This window comes from Numenius arquata, chromosome 9 (assembly GCF_964106895.1).
Source record: "Numenius arquata chromosome 9, bNumArq3.hap1.1, whole genome shotgun sequence".
Taxonomy (NCBI): Eukaryota; Metazoa; Chordata; class Aves; order Charadriiformes; family Scolopacidae; genus Numenius; species Numenius arquata.
In genome coordinates this window covers 58,356,140-58,373,862 of record NC_133584.1, presented here as the reverse complement: position 1 = coordinate 58,373,862, position 17,723 = coordinate 58,356,140, and the positions used below count along the sequence as shown (strand labels likewise).

General features: G+C 55.1%; 1 protein-coding gene across 2 annotated transcripts; it reads left to right on the top strand.

Moving 5' to 3' along the window:
- The first annotated feature begins 1,619 nt into the window (after positions 1-1,619).
- Positions 1,620-17,335, top strand: FDFT1 (farnesyl-diphosphate farnesyltransferase 1). Of its 2 annotated transcripts, XM_074152918.1 has the most exons (8): positions 1,620-1,727; positions 3,122-3,219; positions 8,658-8,841; positions 11,974-12,102; positions 12,600-12,791; positions 13,953-14,129; positions 14,391-14,543; positions 15,750-17,335. In XM_074152918.1, exons 1-8 carry the CDS (start codon positions 1,626-1,628, stop codon positions 15,969-15,971), a joined length of 1,257 nt encoding a protein of 418 aa, XP_074009019.1. In that variant the 5' UTR covers positions 1,620-1,625; the 3' UTR covers positions 15,972-17,335. The 2 variants fall into 2 exon arrangements, with proteins under 2 accessions (XP_074009019.1, XP_074009018.1); XM_074152917.1 differs by lacking the exon at positions 1,620-1,727 and having other exon boundaries at positions 2,909-3,219.
- Positions 17,336-17,723: the final 388 nt, after the last annotated feature.

Genomic DNA, 17,723 nt, shown 5'->3' with positions numbered 1-17,723 from the left:
GCTCTTCCTTCTGTCAGCTCTCACAGGAGCGGATGCCTTCTCCCTGAAGATAAACCTCAGCAGTGCTTGGTGGAGCTCGTCTCTGCCTGCCTGGCACGGTGTCTGTCCCCACCGGTTGGGTTTTTGTGGAAAACTGCCAATTCCAGATCTCCATGTTAAAAATATATATATTCTGCCTTAAGAGATTATAAGGGTGGCCCTTAAGGGGGAGACTGTGAGGCTTGGTCAAGTCACTCGTTACAACTGGAATCGGAAGCCTGACAGATCTGGTGGGGTGTCTAGCAACGTTTGGGAGAAGGGTGGCATAAGATTCATGATTTGCAAAGTAACTTGAAAGCAGAAGGGTTTAGGAATGGGGATGATGTGGTCCTTCCTTTGTTGTCCCTCCTTTGTTGAGCTGTCACTGTCCTCTCTGGATCTCAGTTTATTTTAACAATAGATTGTTGACTGAAAAATAAAAAACTGGGATTAAAATTGGTGATGTTCAGTGTGTCTTTTCTGGTAGTTTCTTGGTTAAAAAAAAATGAGATGTACAAGGAAACTCCAGTGTTTGGTGCTGCCCTTTAGAGGATGGTACCTCAGGTTTCCTCAGCAGCTTATGGGTGGCTCAACAGGAAAACTCACTTCCTGGGAACTGGATTTGAAGGTGGATTGCAAATCAACAGGGAATGCTGGAGTTAAAGACCTCAGTGGCAGGCTGCTTCCCAAACAGGACCTGCACAGCCTCTCCCATGCCAACTGCGACGCCCTTGAGTTGGTTACAGGTTATGGGATCGTTGAATAATCCAATTAGTGGGGCAATTGTGCCAAAGAAGATGTCTCGGAGATGCTGGGAGGGCTGGAGTCCCTCTGCTGGGAGGACAGGCTGAGAGAGTTGGGGGGGGTTCTGCCTGGAGAAGAGAAGGCTCCGGGGAGACCTTAGAGCCCCTTCCAGTCCCTCATGGGGCTCCAGGAAAGCTGGGGAGGGACTCTTGATCAGGGAGGGGAGCCCTAGGAGGAGAGGGGAGGGTTTTAAACTGAAAGAGGGGAGATTGAGATGAGATCTCAGGCAGAACTTCTTTGCTGTGAGGGTGGTGAGACCCTGGCCCAGGTTGCCCAGAGAAGCTGTGGCTGCCTCATCCCTGGAGGGGTTCAAGGCCAGGTTGGATGGGGCTTTTAGCAACCTGGTCTGGTGGGAGGTGTCCCTGTCCATGGCAGGGGGTTGGAACTGGATGATCTTGAAGGTCCCTTCCAACCCAAACCATTCTATGATTCCGCTCCAGGCTGTAGTGAAGGCCTGGAGCTGACGCCGGGCCTGAGGGAAAGGGGTTTCCATGGCGGCGGGGTCGCGCGTGGGCCCCCCGCTTCCTCCCGCTCCGCCGGCGTGTGGCGACGGGCGCCGCCGCCCAATCGGCGCCGGCCGGCGACCGTCACACCAGCCGCTCCGCCTTCCCATTGGCCGGCGCTCCCCTGGTGCGAGCGCGCCTCGGCCAATAAGCGGCCCCGCCGCCTCACCGAGCGATGGGGCGAGCCAGCTGATTGGCGGGGGGGCGGGGCAGAGGCGGCCCCGCCCCGACTCCGGTTAAGCGGCGGGCGGGGGGCGGCAGCGGCGGTGCCGGGAGCGGGGGGGGACGAGCGCGGCCCCCATGGAGCTGCTGAGGAAATGGCTGGGCCACCCCGAGGAGATCTACAACCTGCTGCGCTTCAAGATGGGCGGCTGCCGGGCCGTCATGCCGCGCATCGACCCGGTGAGCGGGGCGGGAGGTGATGGGGGGGCGGGGGAGGATGCGCTTCGCTGTCACCGGTGGCCGGGGCGCGGGGGGGGGGAGGATGCCGCGGTGATGTGGGGACCAGGAGGAGGAGGATGGGGGTGGCATGTCCCTGCGCGGCTGCGGCCTTGCCACGGGTGAGCGTTGTACCGGTGTTACCGGTGGGCGGCACCCGTTGGGCTTTGTGCTCCTTCACCGGTCCCGGTGCTTCCCGGGCATCCCGTGCGTGCGCTGCAGAGGGTCTGGCCTTACCGTGCACCGCCCGGGGCCGGTACACTGCATGCACGGCACCGGCTGTGAGTGATGCACGGCCCCGGTTCTTCCCGGACATCTCACCGGCTCCGAGTGATGCGTGGTCCCGGTGCTTTCCGTGTATCGCACCGGCCCCGGGCATCGCACGGCCCCGCTTCTTTCCGGGCACGGCCCCGGGCATCGCACCGGCCCCGCTGTTTTGCTCCGGCTTTATGCTGCCCGGGCATCGCACGGTCCCGGTCCTTTCCGGGCATCGCACCGGCTCCGGGCATCGCACCGGTGGGACATTTCCGTGCACAGCACCGGTTCCCGAGTGATGCACGGCCCCAGTGCTTCCCGTTCACGGTCACGGCTCCGGGCATCGCACGGACCCGCTTCTTTCCGGGAATTGTACCGGCTCCGGGCATCGCACCAGTAGGACCTTCCCGTGCACAGCACGGCCCCGGTCCTTTCCGTGCACGGCACCGGTTCTCGGGTGATGCACGGCTCCCGTGCTTCCCGTTCACGGTCACGGCCCCGGGTATCGCACGGGTGAGACCTTTCCGTTCACGGCACCGGTTCCCGAGTGATGCACAGCCCCGGGCCTTTTCGTGCCCGGCACCGGCTCCGGACATCGCACGGCCCCGGTGCTCTGCCTGTATCTCGCCGGTCCCGGGCAACACACGGCCCCGGTCCTTTCCGGGCATCGCACGGCTCCGGTGCTTCCCGTTAACGGCACCGTCCCCGGGCATCGCACGGCCCCGGTGCTCTGCCCGTATCGCACCGGCCCCGATGCTTCCCGTGCGCGGCTCCGGTACCGCACGGCCGGGGTGCCCCGACGGCGCGGCGGGGGTTAAGGGGGCGGGCGGCCCCTGAGGGCGGAGCGGCCGCAGCCCCCCCCGCCGCCGCCGCCGCCGCCGCCGCGCCCCATGGCGGCCAGCACCAAAGCCGTGTCCCTCTTCAAGCGGACCCTGGCCCTGTCCCCGCCGCGGGGTCCCCCCCGGGCTCTGGGGCGGCTGCGGGGCGGCGGGCGGAGGGTGCAGCAGCGGGGGGGTGTCGCCGCCGCCTCCGCACCCCCCCCGGCCCCGCCGCCGGCCGCCCCCCGCCTTCAGCCGCCCCCCCGCACCCCGCTGTGCCCGCAGGACTCGCTGGGACGCGGCCTCCGGACCTGCTACCGCTACCTCAACCAGACCAGCCGCAGCTTCGCCGCCGTCATCCAGGCCCTGGACGGAGAGCTGCGGTGAGCTGGGGGGTGGGGGGGGGGGGACGACGACGGGGGTCGGGGGGCGGCGGGGGCAAGGTCTCCCCAACGCTGGAGCTCCCCCGGAGGTGGTGGGTGCAATGGCCCTCTGGAAGCGGGGGTCCTCGGGAGGTGGTGGGTGCAATGCCCCCCCCCAACACGAGTGGTCTCTGGAAGGTGGTGGGTGCAATGTCCCCCTGACACCGGGGGTCCTCCGGGGGTGGTGGGTGCAATGTTTCCCCAATGCTGGGGGTTCTCAGGAGGTGGTGGGTGCAATGCCCCCCCCCAACACGGGTGGTCTCTGGAAGGTGGTGGGTGCAATTCCCCCCTGACACTGGAGGTCCTCGGGAGGTGGTGGGTGCAATGTCTCCCCAACACTGGAGGTCCTCGGGAAGTGGTGGGTGCAATGTTTACCCTAATGCTGGGGGTCCTCGGGAGGTGGTGGGTGCAATGCTCCCCCCAACACGGGTGGTCTCTGGAAGGTGGTGGGTGCAATGTCCCCCTGACACCGGAGGTCCTCGGGAGGTGGTGGGTGCAATGCCCCCCCAACATGGGTGGTCTCTGGGAGGTGGTGGGTACATTTTCCACTCGACACTAGGCTCCCCTGGAGGTGGTGGGTGCAGTGTCCCCCTGATACTGGGGATCCTCAGGAGGTGGGGGGTGCAATGTTTCCCCAACACTGGGGGTCCCCGGGAGGTGGTGGGTGCAATGCCCCTCAGGATTGTTATGAACCCCTCCTGGACCAACAGTTGGACCGGGACCTAACACCCCCCAACAGTGAGGCTCTTTGGGAGGTGATGGGTGCAATGTCCCCCCGACACTGAGGTTCCTCAGGAGGTGGCGGGTACAATGTCCCCCCCCACAAGGCTGGGGTTCTTTGGGAGATGATGGATGGAATGCCCCCCTGATGCCAGGGCTCCCGGGCTGAGCCGTGGTGGTAGGTGGTAGATGTGATGTCACTGGGGCTCCTGGGGGTCCATGCAGTGCCCCCGTATGCCACGTTTCCTTAGCTGAGCTGCTGGGAAACGCTCCCCCTTCCCACCTCCCCGTGCAGCAGGTCCCCGGAGTGCTGGGCTGAGCTTGCCGGGGGACAATCCGTGCATCCCCAGCCCCGGTGCCAGCTGGACGTGCGGATTTTCACGGCTGAGCTGGCTGGACGTGACGCATCCAGCCCTCAGCTCCTCGGCCAGCAGACGGTTAAACCGCGGCGCCTGCCCATGTGCTGTTTGTGACACCCTGGGAATGTGTCCTGGCAGTGCCAAGGGCTGGCGCTGGCCTTCGGTGAGCAAAAACCCGGGGCTGAGCGAGGGTCTGGACCCTGTTGGAAGCTACGTTTGGAAGCAGCTTCCGTAAAAACCTAGGAAATCGTGGGAGGGGGGAGGCTTTCTGTAGGCTCATTTATTTTTATTTTTTTTTGCTGTACAGATTTTGCTGACCCCTGCAGGAAAAGCTCCACACGGCTGGTCTGGCGCCTCGTGCATGTATATACGCTTTACATATTATATTTATAGAGAAATAACTCCTTTCGGCGTGTAGATCTCTCTCCACTTAATCCCAAACTGGGTTAATCATCAAAATTAGGGGTTCCTGTAAAGCGCACCGGGCACGTCTAATGCTGCGCTCGCGGGAGTTGCTGGCGTCGGCCTGAACACTGGGTTTTCTGTTGCGTTCCCGAGCATCTCGGATGCCATCTGGTTTGGCGTCTTGGACGGTGCCCCGTAGCTGTTGTCCGGCGTTTATGAAATAGCGTTTGCAGCCGGTTTTACAGGAAAGGCAAAGAAAATTCAGCGGTTTGGCCAGGGCTGCGTGGAAAGGTATGAGTGGGGCCAAAAATAAACTTGGTTTTGTTTTTGTTTTTTTTTTTTTTCCCCATGCTTGGTATATTAGCTAATGTAGAAATTAAGGGTAAAAAAAACAAACAAACAAAAACAAACAACAAAACAGACCAATCAATAAAACACCTTGAAACCTTTTAGCGGTGCCTGGGTTCCCCGTGCTGGTTTTGATCTTCCTGCAGTTATCTTTCTCGTCCGGCTTTTCTGTTCTTTAATCCTCCTCCCCGGTTCAGTTTGCTGGGATCAGGAGAAGGCTCCCTGCCCTCAGGGCACGGCAACTTCTGCCTGGCATCCTAAAAAATGCTGTTGCCGGATCTTTGCGACCTGGTGCCGCCCAGGGATTGCGGCTGAACTTAGGGGATGAGGAAAAATTAATTTTCAAAGCCCAGTAGCTCCACTGAAGAATTTCAGGACAAAAAAGAGGGAAATACAAAATAGGCAGAATATGGGAATAGGCAGAGCAGCAAGCTCAGCGAAAGAATTAATTTTGACAGATGGCATCCAAGAAGTGTTTTCATTGATGTTAACCCCATGGGGGGGGCTGAACTGAACCCTGGTGGGGTTGCAGACTCTTTAATATTTGCCTCTTCTTGCTGGTTGAAGGAGCTGGTGGTGTAAGATTCAAGCCCAGGGTCTGCTCCGTGTCCTACACCACAGCCCGGTCCCCTCCCTGGCCCCAATTTTGCTACTTTTTTGGAGGGAAATCTCCTTGTTTGAAGGCTGGGGAAGCGTGAAGATCTTGCTGCCTGGTTTGCATCCCTGCTCCTGGGAGAGTTTCCATGCGTTCTCCCCAAGGACTGCTGGAAGATGGAGAGCTTCTGGATGAGCGCTTGGAGCGATGGTCCCCAGGCTGGCGCACAGGAAGTTGAGCTAAAATGTTTGCTTTCCTCCTGCTTATTTTTTTTGGCCCCGTAAACCATGTGTTTTGCTGGCTAGGGCCCTGTCTCGCCCGTTGCTCCATGGTTAGGGCGTTTTCTTGGAAGGTGGGAGGCTCAAAACTTCATCAGCAGCTGAGCCAACATCATAACTCTTGGTGGTGGAGGGGAATTATGAGCCAGCATCATAACTCCTGTCCTGGTGGTAGAGAGGAAAGGGAAGCTTCTGCCAGCCCCATGATCCTGCCTGTCCCTGGGAGCCTTCAGGATCAATTCCCGCAGGTTCAGCTGCTTTGTGGAGAGGTTCAGCCTCGTGCATGTGGTGGCAAGGAGAAGGGAGACCTCCTCACCTGGGAAGGGGGAAGCTGCTCCCAGGACAGGGTTGAAGCTTGAGCCTGAGATGAAACCAGGCTTAGAAGCATAGAATGGTTTGGGTTGGAAGTGACCTTAAAGATCATCCAGTTCCAACCCCCTGCCATGGGCAGGGACACCTCGCACTAGACCAGGTTGCTCAAAGCCCTGCCCAGTCTGGTCTTGAACACCTCTAGGGATGGGGGCTTGCTCTTTGGAAGTGGATGCTTCCAGTTGTGCGAAGGGGAGGTAATGCCGGAGTGGCCTCCTTCCGGCACTGTCACGCGTGTTTGCTGGTGGAGACTGTGTGGGTTTGGTTGGCTGCTGTCATCCCTATGGATCTTGGGTTGGAGCCCAGCTGGAACCATGGTGCCTGGGAACCCTGCAGAGAAACAGGGAGCTGCAGGCAGACCACCCTCACTGCATAATTGTTTTTATGATCTTATATTTCATAGAATCCTGGAATAGTTTGGGTTGGAAGGGACCTTTAAAGGCCATCTTGTCCAACCCCCCTGCCATGGGCAGGGACATCTTCAACTAGATCAGGTTGCTCAGAGCCCCGTCCAACCTGACCTGGAATGTTTCCAGCAATGGGGCATCCACCACCTCTCTGGGCAACCTGGACCAGGGTTTCACCACCCTCAGCGTAAAAAAAATGTCTTCTTTTGATTTGCCCAAATAGCCACGGAGCTAAATTCAGTGTGTGGTGGAAGTTGGGGATGCGGCTAAGATTTGAATGCGGAAGAGGGGTTAAATAAGCGTTTTAATCTGGAGTTATTGCTAGCTCTTCTCTTGGCATGGTGTAGGTGTGAGAGGTGCTTCTGGGATGGCGTTTCAGCTTCTGCTCTGCCTTTCTTGGTTGCTGCCAGAAGGAGGTCCCCTGCTGGAAGGGGGTAGGAGTCCTGGGCACTCGCATCGTGTCAGATGAACGTTTGAAGCCCGGTTGAAACGGAAAAAAACTCATCCTTGCGAAGGAACAGGAGGGCACGAGAGAGACGCTTCTGAGCACTCCGATGTGTGCTTTGAGGGAAGTGTTAAAATACCCTTCAATTAAGGAAAAAAATGTCAAATTTAACAGTATTGGCTCTAAGAGCCAGTCAGTTTTTCCTGGCTGCTTAATCACCGCTTGCGCGTTGTCATCCCGGGAGAGCCGCGCTTTTCTCTAACGATTAGCATTTAAGCAGTCCGAGCTAGTTTCCATTTGTTAAACAATTAAGAAGCGCGTCATCTCCTTGAAGTATCGCTGTGCTCACTTCGAGCTAGGGGATTATTTTCTATAAATCCTGCAGTCGGAGCCACTATCTCTCGCCATCGGGACTTTTCTTTTTTTTTTTTGGTGCTTCAGCTGTGGAAATGCGGAGCCTGGGAGGGGAAGTGGCTCTCCAGCAGCTTTGTGCTGGGACCTGTGGGCTGGCTCCAGCATCTTGTGCGCGGAGATATAAAATCCAGGGTGTTTTGGCTCTATTTTCCAGTCCTGACACTCCTCTTACATGGTAAGGGACTCCCTTATTCCGCTCCCCCCTCCCCAAACAAGCTAAAAAGGTGCTGGGTGCAGAGAAGGGGAAGTAATAGGAAAAATCCACCTGCTTTTTTCCCCTTCCTTATTTTGCATTTGCTTTTTCCAGTAGCAGACCTTGTCCTCCTGGGTTCCTGGTGAGTGCTGTCCTAGATCCTTGGATCTTCTTGCAGGGTTGGACCTCACAGTGCCCTGCCCAAGGAGACTTTACAGGCCCATCCTTTCCGTGATGCACCTCTTAGAAAGCCAAAAACCACGCCGTAGTTCTCTGCATGAAGGGGAAAAACCTGGGATTCCTAACCCAGCTCAGGCAATCAGCCCATGGGGGGGTTTGTGCGGAGGCACCTCTGTTGCTTAGAGTGGAGGTTCAAGGAGATGATGATCTCCTTGAAGGCAGGTGGGAAGCACTGCTGGTGGTGCTTTCCATCCCTAACCTGCTGGGATGACCCTGGGATTTGAGGAATATGTTTCTAATGCATTTATTTTACGTTCTTGCACTGCAGGGGACAGCCGCTGTCCCCAGATCAGAGCTGGGGAAGCTGACACCCTGGATCTAGTTGAAGACATTCCTGCTCGTTGCAAGGGGGGTGGACTATAGATGACCTTTAAAGGTCCCTTCCCACCCAAACCGTTATGATTTGATGGAGGAGGGATTGGACGTGGGCATCCCTTGACCAAAGCTGATTTCCAGGCTGTAGGAAATACTGACATCTTCAAAGGTATCAACGACCTGGTGGTGCCAACGTGTGCCATGTAGAGCTGGAATTGCCTCTTCTGAAGGCTGTGTGGTTAATGGAAGCTGTTTGTCCTACCCAGCAAGCAATCCCAAGTAAGGGATGATTGTTTTCTCTCCCCCTCCAGACATGCCGTCTGTATATTCTACCTGGTTCTCCGTGCCCTGGACACTATAGAGGATGACATGTCCATCAGCTTGGATGTGAAGGTCCCGATGCTGCACGAGTTTCACTCCTATCTCTATCAACCCGAGTGGAAATACATGGAGAGCAAGGAGAAGGACCGGCAGGTGCTGGAAGACTTCCCAACGGTAAGGCATCCACCCCCTTGCTTCCGCTGCCTTGTGTCACCTCTGTGTGGACGGTTGTCTTTCCACGTTACACCTGTCTGTGCTCGTTCGGTCCCTGGAGAGCCCGTAGCTCTTCCTAAGAGCTACATCACCTGCACGTGGGGCTGACATGAGAAACCCAAACATTGTGCAACTCCTCACATGAGCCAGATGTAACCCTTGCTAGCTCTAAAAAGTGGCTTTTTGCCTCCTCTGTTGGAAGAGAAACTGTTTCCTTGCAGAGAGAGATTTGGATTTGTTGCCCAACGCTGCATTGCCTGGGTTGGGTGTCCTGTGACCCCTAACAGATAGGGAGAAGAGGAAAGTTTGGCTGGCATCTGGCTTATGGATGGCCCAGCGTTTCTTGCAGGATCTGCTCTGGAGCTACAGGAGTCTGTCTGCAGATATTTGACCTGCACATTAGATAAAAAGCACCCTCACTGTTAGTAACAATTTTATCCAAAGTCCTATTGCTCCAAGGATCCTTCTAAAAGGAAGCCACAGGGGATCTGCATCTCCATTCGCAGGCTAAAGCAGTATTGGAGCCTGTTCTTTGGCCTGGAGGCCAATTGAGAGAGTCTGGCCCTGTCCAAGCCATTAAACTTTCTCAGCATCCAAAACAGCGTGGTTGCATTCCAGACTTTCCCTAAGATAAGTGGTTTCTGGTCTACGCTACTTCCCTGGCTCCACCTGGGGGTTGCTTGGGGTCAGAAGCGCATTGGGGCCACACTAATGGGGCATCTGTGCAGGGGATTGAGTCCGTGCTCGATATCATAGAATCACAGAATGGTTTGGGTTGGAAGGGACCTTAAATATCACCCAGTTCCAACCCCCTGCCATGGGCAGGGACACCTCCCACTAGACCAGGTTGCTCAAAGCTCCATCCAGCCTGGCCTTGAACCCCTCCAGGAATGGGGCAGCCACAGCTTCTCTGGGCAACCTGGGCCAGGCTCTCACCACCCTCACAGCAAAGAATTTCGTCCTGAGATCTCATCTCAATCTCCCCTCTTTCAGTTTAAAACCCTTCCCCCTCCTCCTAGGGCTCCCCTCCCTGATCAAGAGTCCCTCCCCAGCTTTCCTGGAGCCCCATGAGGGACTGGAAGGGGCTCTAAGGTCTCCCCGGAGCCTTCTCTTCTCCAGGCGGAACCCCCCCCAACTCTCTCAGCCTGTCCTCCCAGCAGAGGGGCTCCAGCCCTCCCAGCATCTCCGTGGCCTCCTCTGGCCCCGCTCCAACAGCTCCATGTCTCTCCTGTGCTGAGGCCCCAGAGCTGGAGGCAGCACTGGGGGGGGTCTCCCCAGAGCGGAGCAGAGGGGCAGAATCCCCCCCATCTCCCTGCTGGCCACGCTGCTGGGGATGCAGCCCAGGGTGCGGGGGGCTTTCTGGCCTGAGAGCACACATTTCCAGCTCGTGTTGAGCTTCTCATCCACCGACACCCCCAAGTCCTTCTCCTCAGGGCTGCTCTCAATAACTAAAATTACTGGTGCAGGTGTTGCTGTAGGGCCTTGTCTCTGCGCTGTAGACACTCGGGATGGAAAGCAGCAGAGGTGAAGCTGCGGTCCTGGTCCTGAGCTCCTGCCAGGTTTCAGCCCCAGCAGGAGCAATGGGACGATGGAGCTTTGCCATGTTGAGATGCAGCATCTCCCAGCGGTAAAGGGGAACCCATCTGGCCGGTTGTCCTAGAGGAGATCCATCAAGCCGAGAGCAGAAGGGAGATGCTGGAAGGCAAGGTTGGGCTCTGAGTGGGGATGCAGACGGCTGGTCTTGGTGAGGGCACGGGGACCAGCCCTTGGTGGATGCTGCAGTTTTGCTGTTGCTCTCATTGATCAAGAATAGCTGGGTTTATATTTTTAGGGTTTTTTTTTTTAAGCTCTCTTTAAGAAAAAGTATAATAGTTACAGTGAGGAGCATTTAATTTTCCGAGGAAGTTCTGTTTTCTGCAGCTTTTTACCATTTTGAATTTATTCTGCCCTTATCGGGCTTTCCTTAGCAGTGGGAGTGGGATAATTGTTTTGGAAAACTGAGGTGTATTGTAAATTTTTAATGCTCGGCCTTGGGATAAGAGTGGCTGTGCCCTGTCTGGGAGGGGCGTGCGCTGGAGGAGACGGCGGTGTCAGGGGATGCTTGATGTGACGCGGTGGAGAGATGGTAGGTGTGCCAACGGCTTGGTGCTTTAGAAAAGCTTCTGGCAAGGTTTTTACGGCACTGCGATGGTCTCTCTTGGTGTGTATGTGTCACTTGGGCAACCTGAGTTCCTATTTAGGTTTGATTTTAATAATATCTGGTAGAGAGATACTGGTACTCGCAGGTCGGGCTTCTCTGTGGAACCAAGTGGAACCAAGCCATGGAGGCAGAAGCAGCCCCGATACGCTTATTTTACAGACAGACAGAGACACAGGGGGAAGAGGAGAGCCTGGATCTGCAGTGGTGATAAAATACACTCAAACCATAGTCATTCAGACTGCTCTTCTGACCAGACACACACCCTGGGCTGGCTGTAGTTACCCACTGACGGAGAAGAGCCCTCAGCACCGTAAAACGTGATGCACCACACTTTTGGAAAGGGGAGGACGCGCTTTTCAGTGCGAGAGCGACCGAGTCATTGAATCGTGTTACTGGAGATGCAGATGAAGGATTTTGCACTTGCTTTGTTGCTTGATGCCTTTCCAGTTGTGCAAAATGTGTCCTGTGGAGCCAGAGCTGGAGAGGGTTCGGGAGAACAGAGCACCCAAAACCTCCCCTGTCTTTTCCCGTGGTTGGCCTGATGCTGTGCTCTCACAAATTTAAAAAAAAAACCCCAACTCTCTGCACCAAGTGCAGCTAGTTTTGTCCTGCAGCTCCCAGATGATACCAGTCCAAGGCCACAGAGATTTCCCAAAGATACTGCTGTGTCTGATCTGCTGCCAGAGACGGTTCCGTTTAGACTGAGAACAGACTGAGCCTGTGCTTTGAGGGCCTTGAAACAACTCTGGTGGTGGGAGTTGTCCTCGATCTCCAGCCAGGGCAGGATGGGAGCCTGGTAAACAGTCTTTTTCTGATTTCTTAATAAACGTTGAGCTCTGCTGTTTTTTCCTGACGCTGTCTTTTTTTTCCCCTTGCGGTGGTTTGTGCTGCAGATCTCCATGGAGTTCAGGAACCTGTCAAAGGTCTACCAGGAGGTGATTTCAGATATTTGCCACAAGATGGGTGTCGGGATGGCGGAGTTTTTGGAGAAGAAAGTCGACTCTCAGCACGAGTGGGATAAGGTAAGTCAGCCTGGACAGAGGACTGGGCTGAACATGAGCAGGGTCCCCACCTTGTCTCTGGGGAACGAGGAGACAGACCATCCCTGTGGGAAGAGGGCTCAGCTGTTTGAGGGAGGCTGTGTGGGCTTGGGAAGGCTTTGAGAGACATCTGGTCCTGTGGGTGGTGGGAGGATGGCGTGGAATGTTGGTGTCACCCACCAGCATGCGTTTTGGGTGACCTGTCACATCAGCTGTTCTCCTGTGGGCGGTTCATTCAGCTGCTGGAGGCAGAGTGGCACCATGGTGGGACATCATGATGAGGTGTTTGCTGGGCATGGGAAAGCTGAGGCATCCCAGGGAGGGTTGTGAGAACTTGCAGAAAATGTACTGTCAATTAATTCCGAGCATCAGTGTTGTAAAACTCACTGTGGCAAACAAGCAGCTCTTTCTAACTGCTCATTTTATCTTGTTTATCTTGGCTTTTTTTTTCTGTCCTTTCCCCTCTCGATGCTTCACAGTACTGTCACTACGTTGCTGGGCTGGTGGGGATCGGCCTTTCCCGTCTCTTCTCTGCATCAGAGCTAGAAGATCCTATTGTCGGGCAGGACACGGAGCTGGCCAACTCCATGGGCCTCTTCCTGCAGAAAACCAACATCATCCGTGACTATCTGGAGGACCAGCTGGAGGGAAGGGAGTTCTGGCCCAGAGAGGTGAGGGAAAACATCACCTTGGGGTGAGCGTTTCTGCTGTGCCTCTTTGGGAAATGCACTAAGACCGAAGGTCCTGATGTAGCTGCTCTGATGCAGTGAGTTGCATCCTCTCATTTGAAGCGTTCCTGCTGGAACTTCCTTCAAAATTCCCAAAGCCAGGGTTTTTCCCACCGTTTGTTGGTGTCCCTTGACAGTCTTTCATACTTTTGTCCAAGACCTGTAATGGATGGAGCCAACTGTCCATGCTTCCCAGGTCACCTGTCTCAGGAATGCGTTACAGGGTGCGTGGCAGAAGGTGCACAGCTAAAATTGTAGCGTCTCTCATGTCCCTTTAAATCAAAGTTAACAGGTGAGACTTGACGGTCTGCTTCAGTTTTGTTAAGACCCTGCAGTAAAGCTGTGCTGCATCAGATCATTACTGTTGGTTGTCCATCTTCTTGATAATAACAGATCTCTTCTAATGACAGCTGAGTGACAAGTTCCACTTCTCTGGAGGGGTTCAAGGCCAGGTTGGATGGGGCTTTGAGCAACCTGATCTGGTGGGAGGTATCCCTGTCCAGAGCAGGGAGTTGGAACTGGATGATCTTTAAGGTCCCTTCCAACCCAAACCATTCTATATCTATCTACAGATGTGGGGATGAGGTGATGTCTCCCACACTGCCAAGAACCTGTTGGGCAGCTTTTTCCCCCCTCTCTGTTATGTTGGCTCTAGGAATGAGGGAGGGTAAGACTGGGTGACATCTCAAGAGGGTTCCTAGTCTGTTCCTGCAGGCAGGATCAGCCCTGCCTCTGCCTGACAGATGCTTGTCTGCTCTTCTTCAGGCCCTCCAAGAATTTTTCTCTCCCTTTTCCATGTGGCTTGCCTGTCTCAGAGCATTTCTTGATGTCAGCCTGATGTGTGAGGCATCTTTTCCTTGCCCTGCCTAGAGAAGATGTGGAGATGACTTGCATCCTCCTTCTTTGCAATCCCTTTGTATATGCAAAGGCCACTGTTGTGTCTCTGCAGCTTGCCTGCCCTTCTTTTCTTTAGCCCCAATCCTTCAAGACTTTCATGGGTCTTTGGTGGTTCTTGTTGTTTTCCCAGACCTCAGACTGTTACTGATGTCTCTCTTATGGTGTGAATATAACCTCCAACTTGTGACTCCTTATCTTGGTGTTTAGGTTTGGAGCAGGTACGCAAAGAAGCTCTCGGATCTTGCCAAACCAGAGAACATCGATATGGCTGTCCAGTGTCTGAATGAGCTCATCACCAACGCCCTCCACCACGTCCCTGATGTCCTCACATACTTATCCCGCCTGAGAAACCAAAGCGTCTTCAACTTCTGCGCTATCCCCCAGGTGAGTTATGCTTTCGGGTGGTTCTTCATCGTATGCAGCCCACCTGATGGGGAGCTGGAGGTGTGGGGGGATTATATATCACATCAATATTAGCCTGTTTTATTCTCAGATTCTTTCTTCTTTCCTGGTACCTTCAGTTTCTGTTGTCAGTGAGATGGTGGCTCCAATCCCGAGTGTTTTAATTGATTTTGCTTGGGCCAGGGTTACTCCCTTGGGAGGGTCCTTGCAATGCATTAAGGCCTCTTTGTGTTTCTCCCTCAGGTGATGGCTATTGCCACATTGGCTGCCTGCTATAACAACAAGCAGGTCTTCAGGGGTGTTGTGAAGATCCGGAAGGGACAAGCTGTCACTTTGATGATGGATGCCACAAACATACAAGCTGTCAAAGCCATCATGTACCAGTATGTGGAAGAGGTAGGTTGAGCAACTTGCTCTGAGTAATTTCTGGCTGTTCCCGTCCTCATTCCTGGTGTGGAATTGGGAAGACCCGTGAATCTGTTAATCCTTTCCTTGAGTCTCTTAGTCAGTTCCGTGGTGGCAGGGCATGGTGACCCTGGTAGGGACCAAACTGGGTGCTTGATCTTGAACATAACCTTGGTCTGTGCCTGTGTTGAAAGGCAGAGATTGAGGTCCTGCCATCCTTGTGGTGGAGAAACAGAGGAGCCAGTGTAGGACTTTCCTTGGACTGAGCAAGCCCAGAGGACCTTCCCACAACACACTTCTGAACAGGTTGCATCATCTCACCATGGGCTGCTCCACAGCACGGAGTCTTGTTTTCTCTGCATCCAAGGTTGCAGCTGGCAGCGTGCTGTGGTGGCTCTTCCCTTGTGCTCCCAGGGCAACAGTAGATGAGGGCAGCTCTTCGCAGGTGGTTAAAACGGTGGGACTCCCAAATTCAGGGTACTGTGGAGGTTAAAAATTCATGTGGAGGAACATCTGGTGGATGGATTAATGGAAAACGAACACTCCAAACCCCAAAACCAAATCCAGTGAGGGCTGTTAAATGAAAAGACATTACTTCTGCACCAGGGAGACCCCAAACCATGGGTTTGACTGCCTTTGCGGGCTGGGCAGCCCCATGTCAAGGGACAGTGACACCCTAGTCCAGAGGAGGGTCTCTGCTTGTACATGTCTCCCTAGGACTCATGCAGACAAGTATCTCGAAAGACCATTGGGCTTGCAGACCGTGAAAAGAAAACCCCAAAGACCATGGGGTTTTCTGATGAAGGTGGCCATTTCCTGGCAATCCTACCAGCTGCTGGTCACACTGGGGGTGTCTTCACTGGTTTGGGGTGGGCTGCAGCACACCAGCAGCGAGTGAGGGTTGCTGGGTGAGAAACGCTGGTCCCAGCAACACCACTTGGGGTTGAGGGATTGCGTCTGGGGCCGTGTGGTCCGTCTCCCGTCATGGGGTGCCCTCAAGAGGCTGCTTGGCTTAATGCACCTCTCAAGGGAAACGGGCCCTGGCCCCATAGAGGCATCCCTTGCTTCATGGCAGGCCACCACTGAGGTTGCTCTTGAGGATAGAGTGGTCCCTAAGGTTTCTTCTTCTATGTAGCGGTTCCGTTTGTCTCCTCAACCTTGGGTGGGAGCTGTAACTCCTCTTTCCTCCCTCCCCAGATCTACCAGAAGATCCCAAGCACGGACCCGTCATCCAACAAGACGCAGCAGGTCATCGCCTCCATCCGTGCCATGAGCTTGCCCGGCGGCCCCATGGCATCACGCCACCACTACTCCCCCATCTACTTGTCGTGCGCCATGCTCCTGGCTGCCCTGAGCTGGCAGTACCTGAGCACCATCTCCAAGGCCACCGAGGAGTACGTCCAGGCGGGCGAGAACTGATGGGCAGCGGGGGATGGCAGGGGCAGAGAGAGATGGTCGGCGGATGGGCAGCGGAGGCAGAAGGCTCCTCGTCCCCTGCCGCTGGGGATGGCCAGGCAGCAGGGTGCCACGGGGCCGGGGACGGTGACGAGGATGGGATGCCGGTGAGCTGCGGCCCTGGGGCAATGGTGTGACTTTGCCAGACTCCGCTCCTCACCACCCTTGCCATCTGCTCGGATGGTTACAAATGCTAATCGGAGTCTTACTGTTTGAGGTTGAATATTGTTTTTCCCTTCTTTCCTCTTGGACAGTTTACCTGAATATATTTTTTGGGGGTTTTTTGGTTTTTTTTTTTGGTTTTCAATGGAAACTCCAGTTGCCTCTTTTCTTGCTTGAGAGTTGAGACACCTTTCCAGATCAGAGCCGAGCAAAACCTTCTGGATTTTGCCTCCCTTTCTTAGGCAGCCTCTTCCCCATCACTTCTGGTGCCTGCTGCGCACTGGAAGCCGGGAGAGGAACATGCTTCCTTATCCAGGGAAAAGGCTCTGGCCACCTTCTGGCCCTCAGCCCAGGCTGGGTGACGTCCTGCAGCCTGGAAATGGGCAGAGGCGACCTTCACGTTTCTGTTGTTGTGCTGAAGGAGGCTGCTAGGCTTGAAACAAGCCCTTTTAATGTTAATTAATGTCAGGAGGTGGGATGCTCTGTCCACTTCGATGTGCCCCCCCAGCAGAAAGCCATCTACTGCAGCTTCCTGCCCTCTAGCAGATGGATGGCCATAGCACTAGGTGCCTCTGCAAGGCAGGGGAGTGAGGGTTTGCACCGTGTGTCCCTCCTGGGATGCTTTTCTGGTGGGTGTTGTGGTGTGTTGGCCTCTCTGAAAGGCAGCACTTATTCCTGCCGTGGGCTGGGAAGGCTTGAGCCACCACGAAGGACCCAGGGAAGGTGTCCCTGGCCGTCTTGGCTCTAGCTTGGGATGATGCTTTGGGTTAAACCGATGCACAAGCTGGAAGAGGAACTTCCACTGCTGTTCTGAAACACATCAGGCTGGACTTGCTTCAAGAAGAAACAACGCTTTAAAGGGCAAGTCCTGTTTTTCTAGGGTGGACTTTTGTTTTCAGGGTCCCTATCCACCTCCCCCTCAAATGCTGCTTTGCCTTTGTGAAGGGAAGGGCAGCCCGTGTCCCTCTGTGGGACGGAGCTGTCTATTGGGTGCAGTTTGGTGGCCTTTGCAAGGCCAAGCCCCTGCGGCCAGACTGTTACTCAGAAAGAGGACCCCTACTCCGCAGGTACCGATGTAGATAGTTTTAAGTTGTTGTTCAGAAGAAACTTGCGGTAGCTCTCTTTGTGCAGCTTCCTGTCTTGTTAAAATTAAAGTTTTCTTTGGGAAAAAAAACCAAACAAACCAGGTTTTGGTAATTTTTTTTTTTTGAGCTGTCATTTCTTCTACACGGGTAGTTCCCCACCAGGCCATGAGTTCCAAGCCCTCAGCTCGCATGAAATGCAGATGCTTCCTTGCTGCCACTTGTGGCCATCACAGTAAAGCTGTGTGTTCCAGACCCAAAGGACAAATTTTAACCAGGGTAAGGGACAGCTAAAGGTCAGTAAATTGGCTTTTGATGGATCTTGCTCTGCAGGGAGCAGGAGTGGTGGCTCAGCCCTGGGCTGCAGGCATCTCTCCAGTGCCTTGGTGCATCCTCCTCCCTGCCAGCTTGAAGGGATGCTGAGGACAGCCCTGGCTGCACTCCGTTCTGCACTGGAGCACCTTCCCCATCA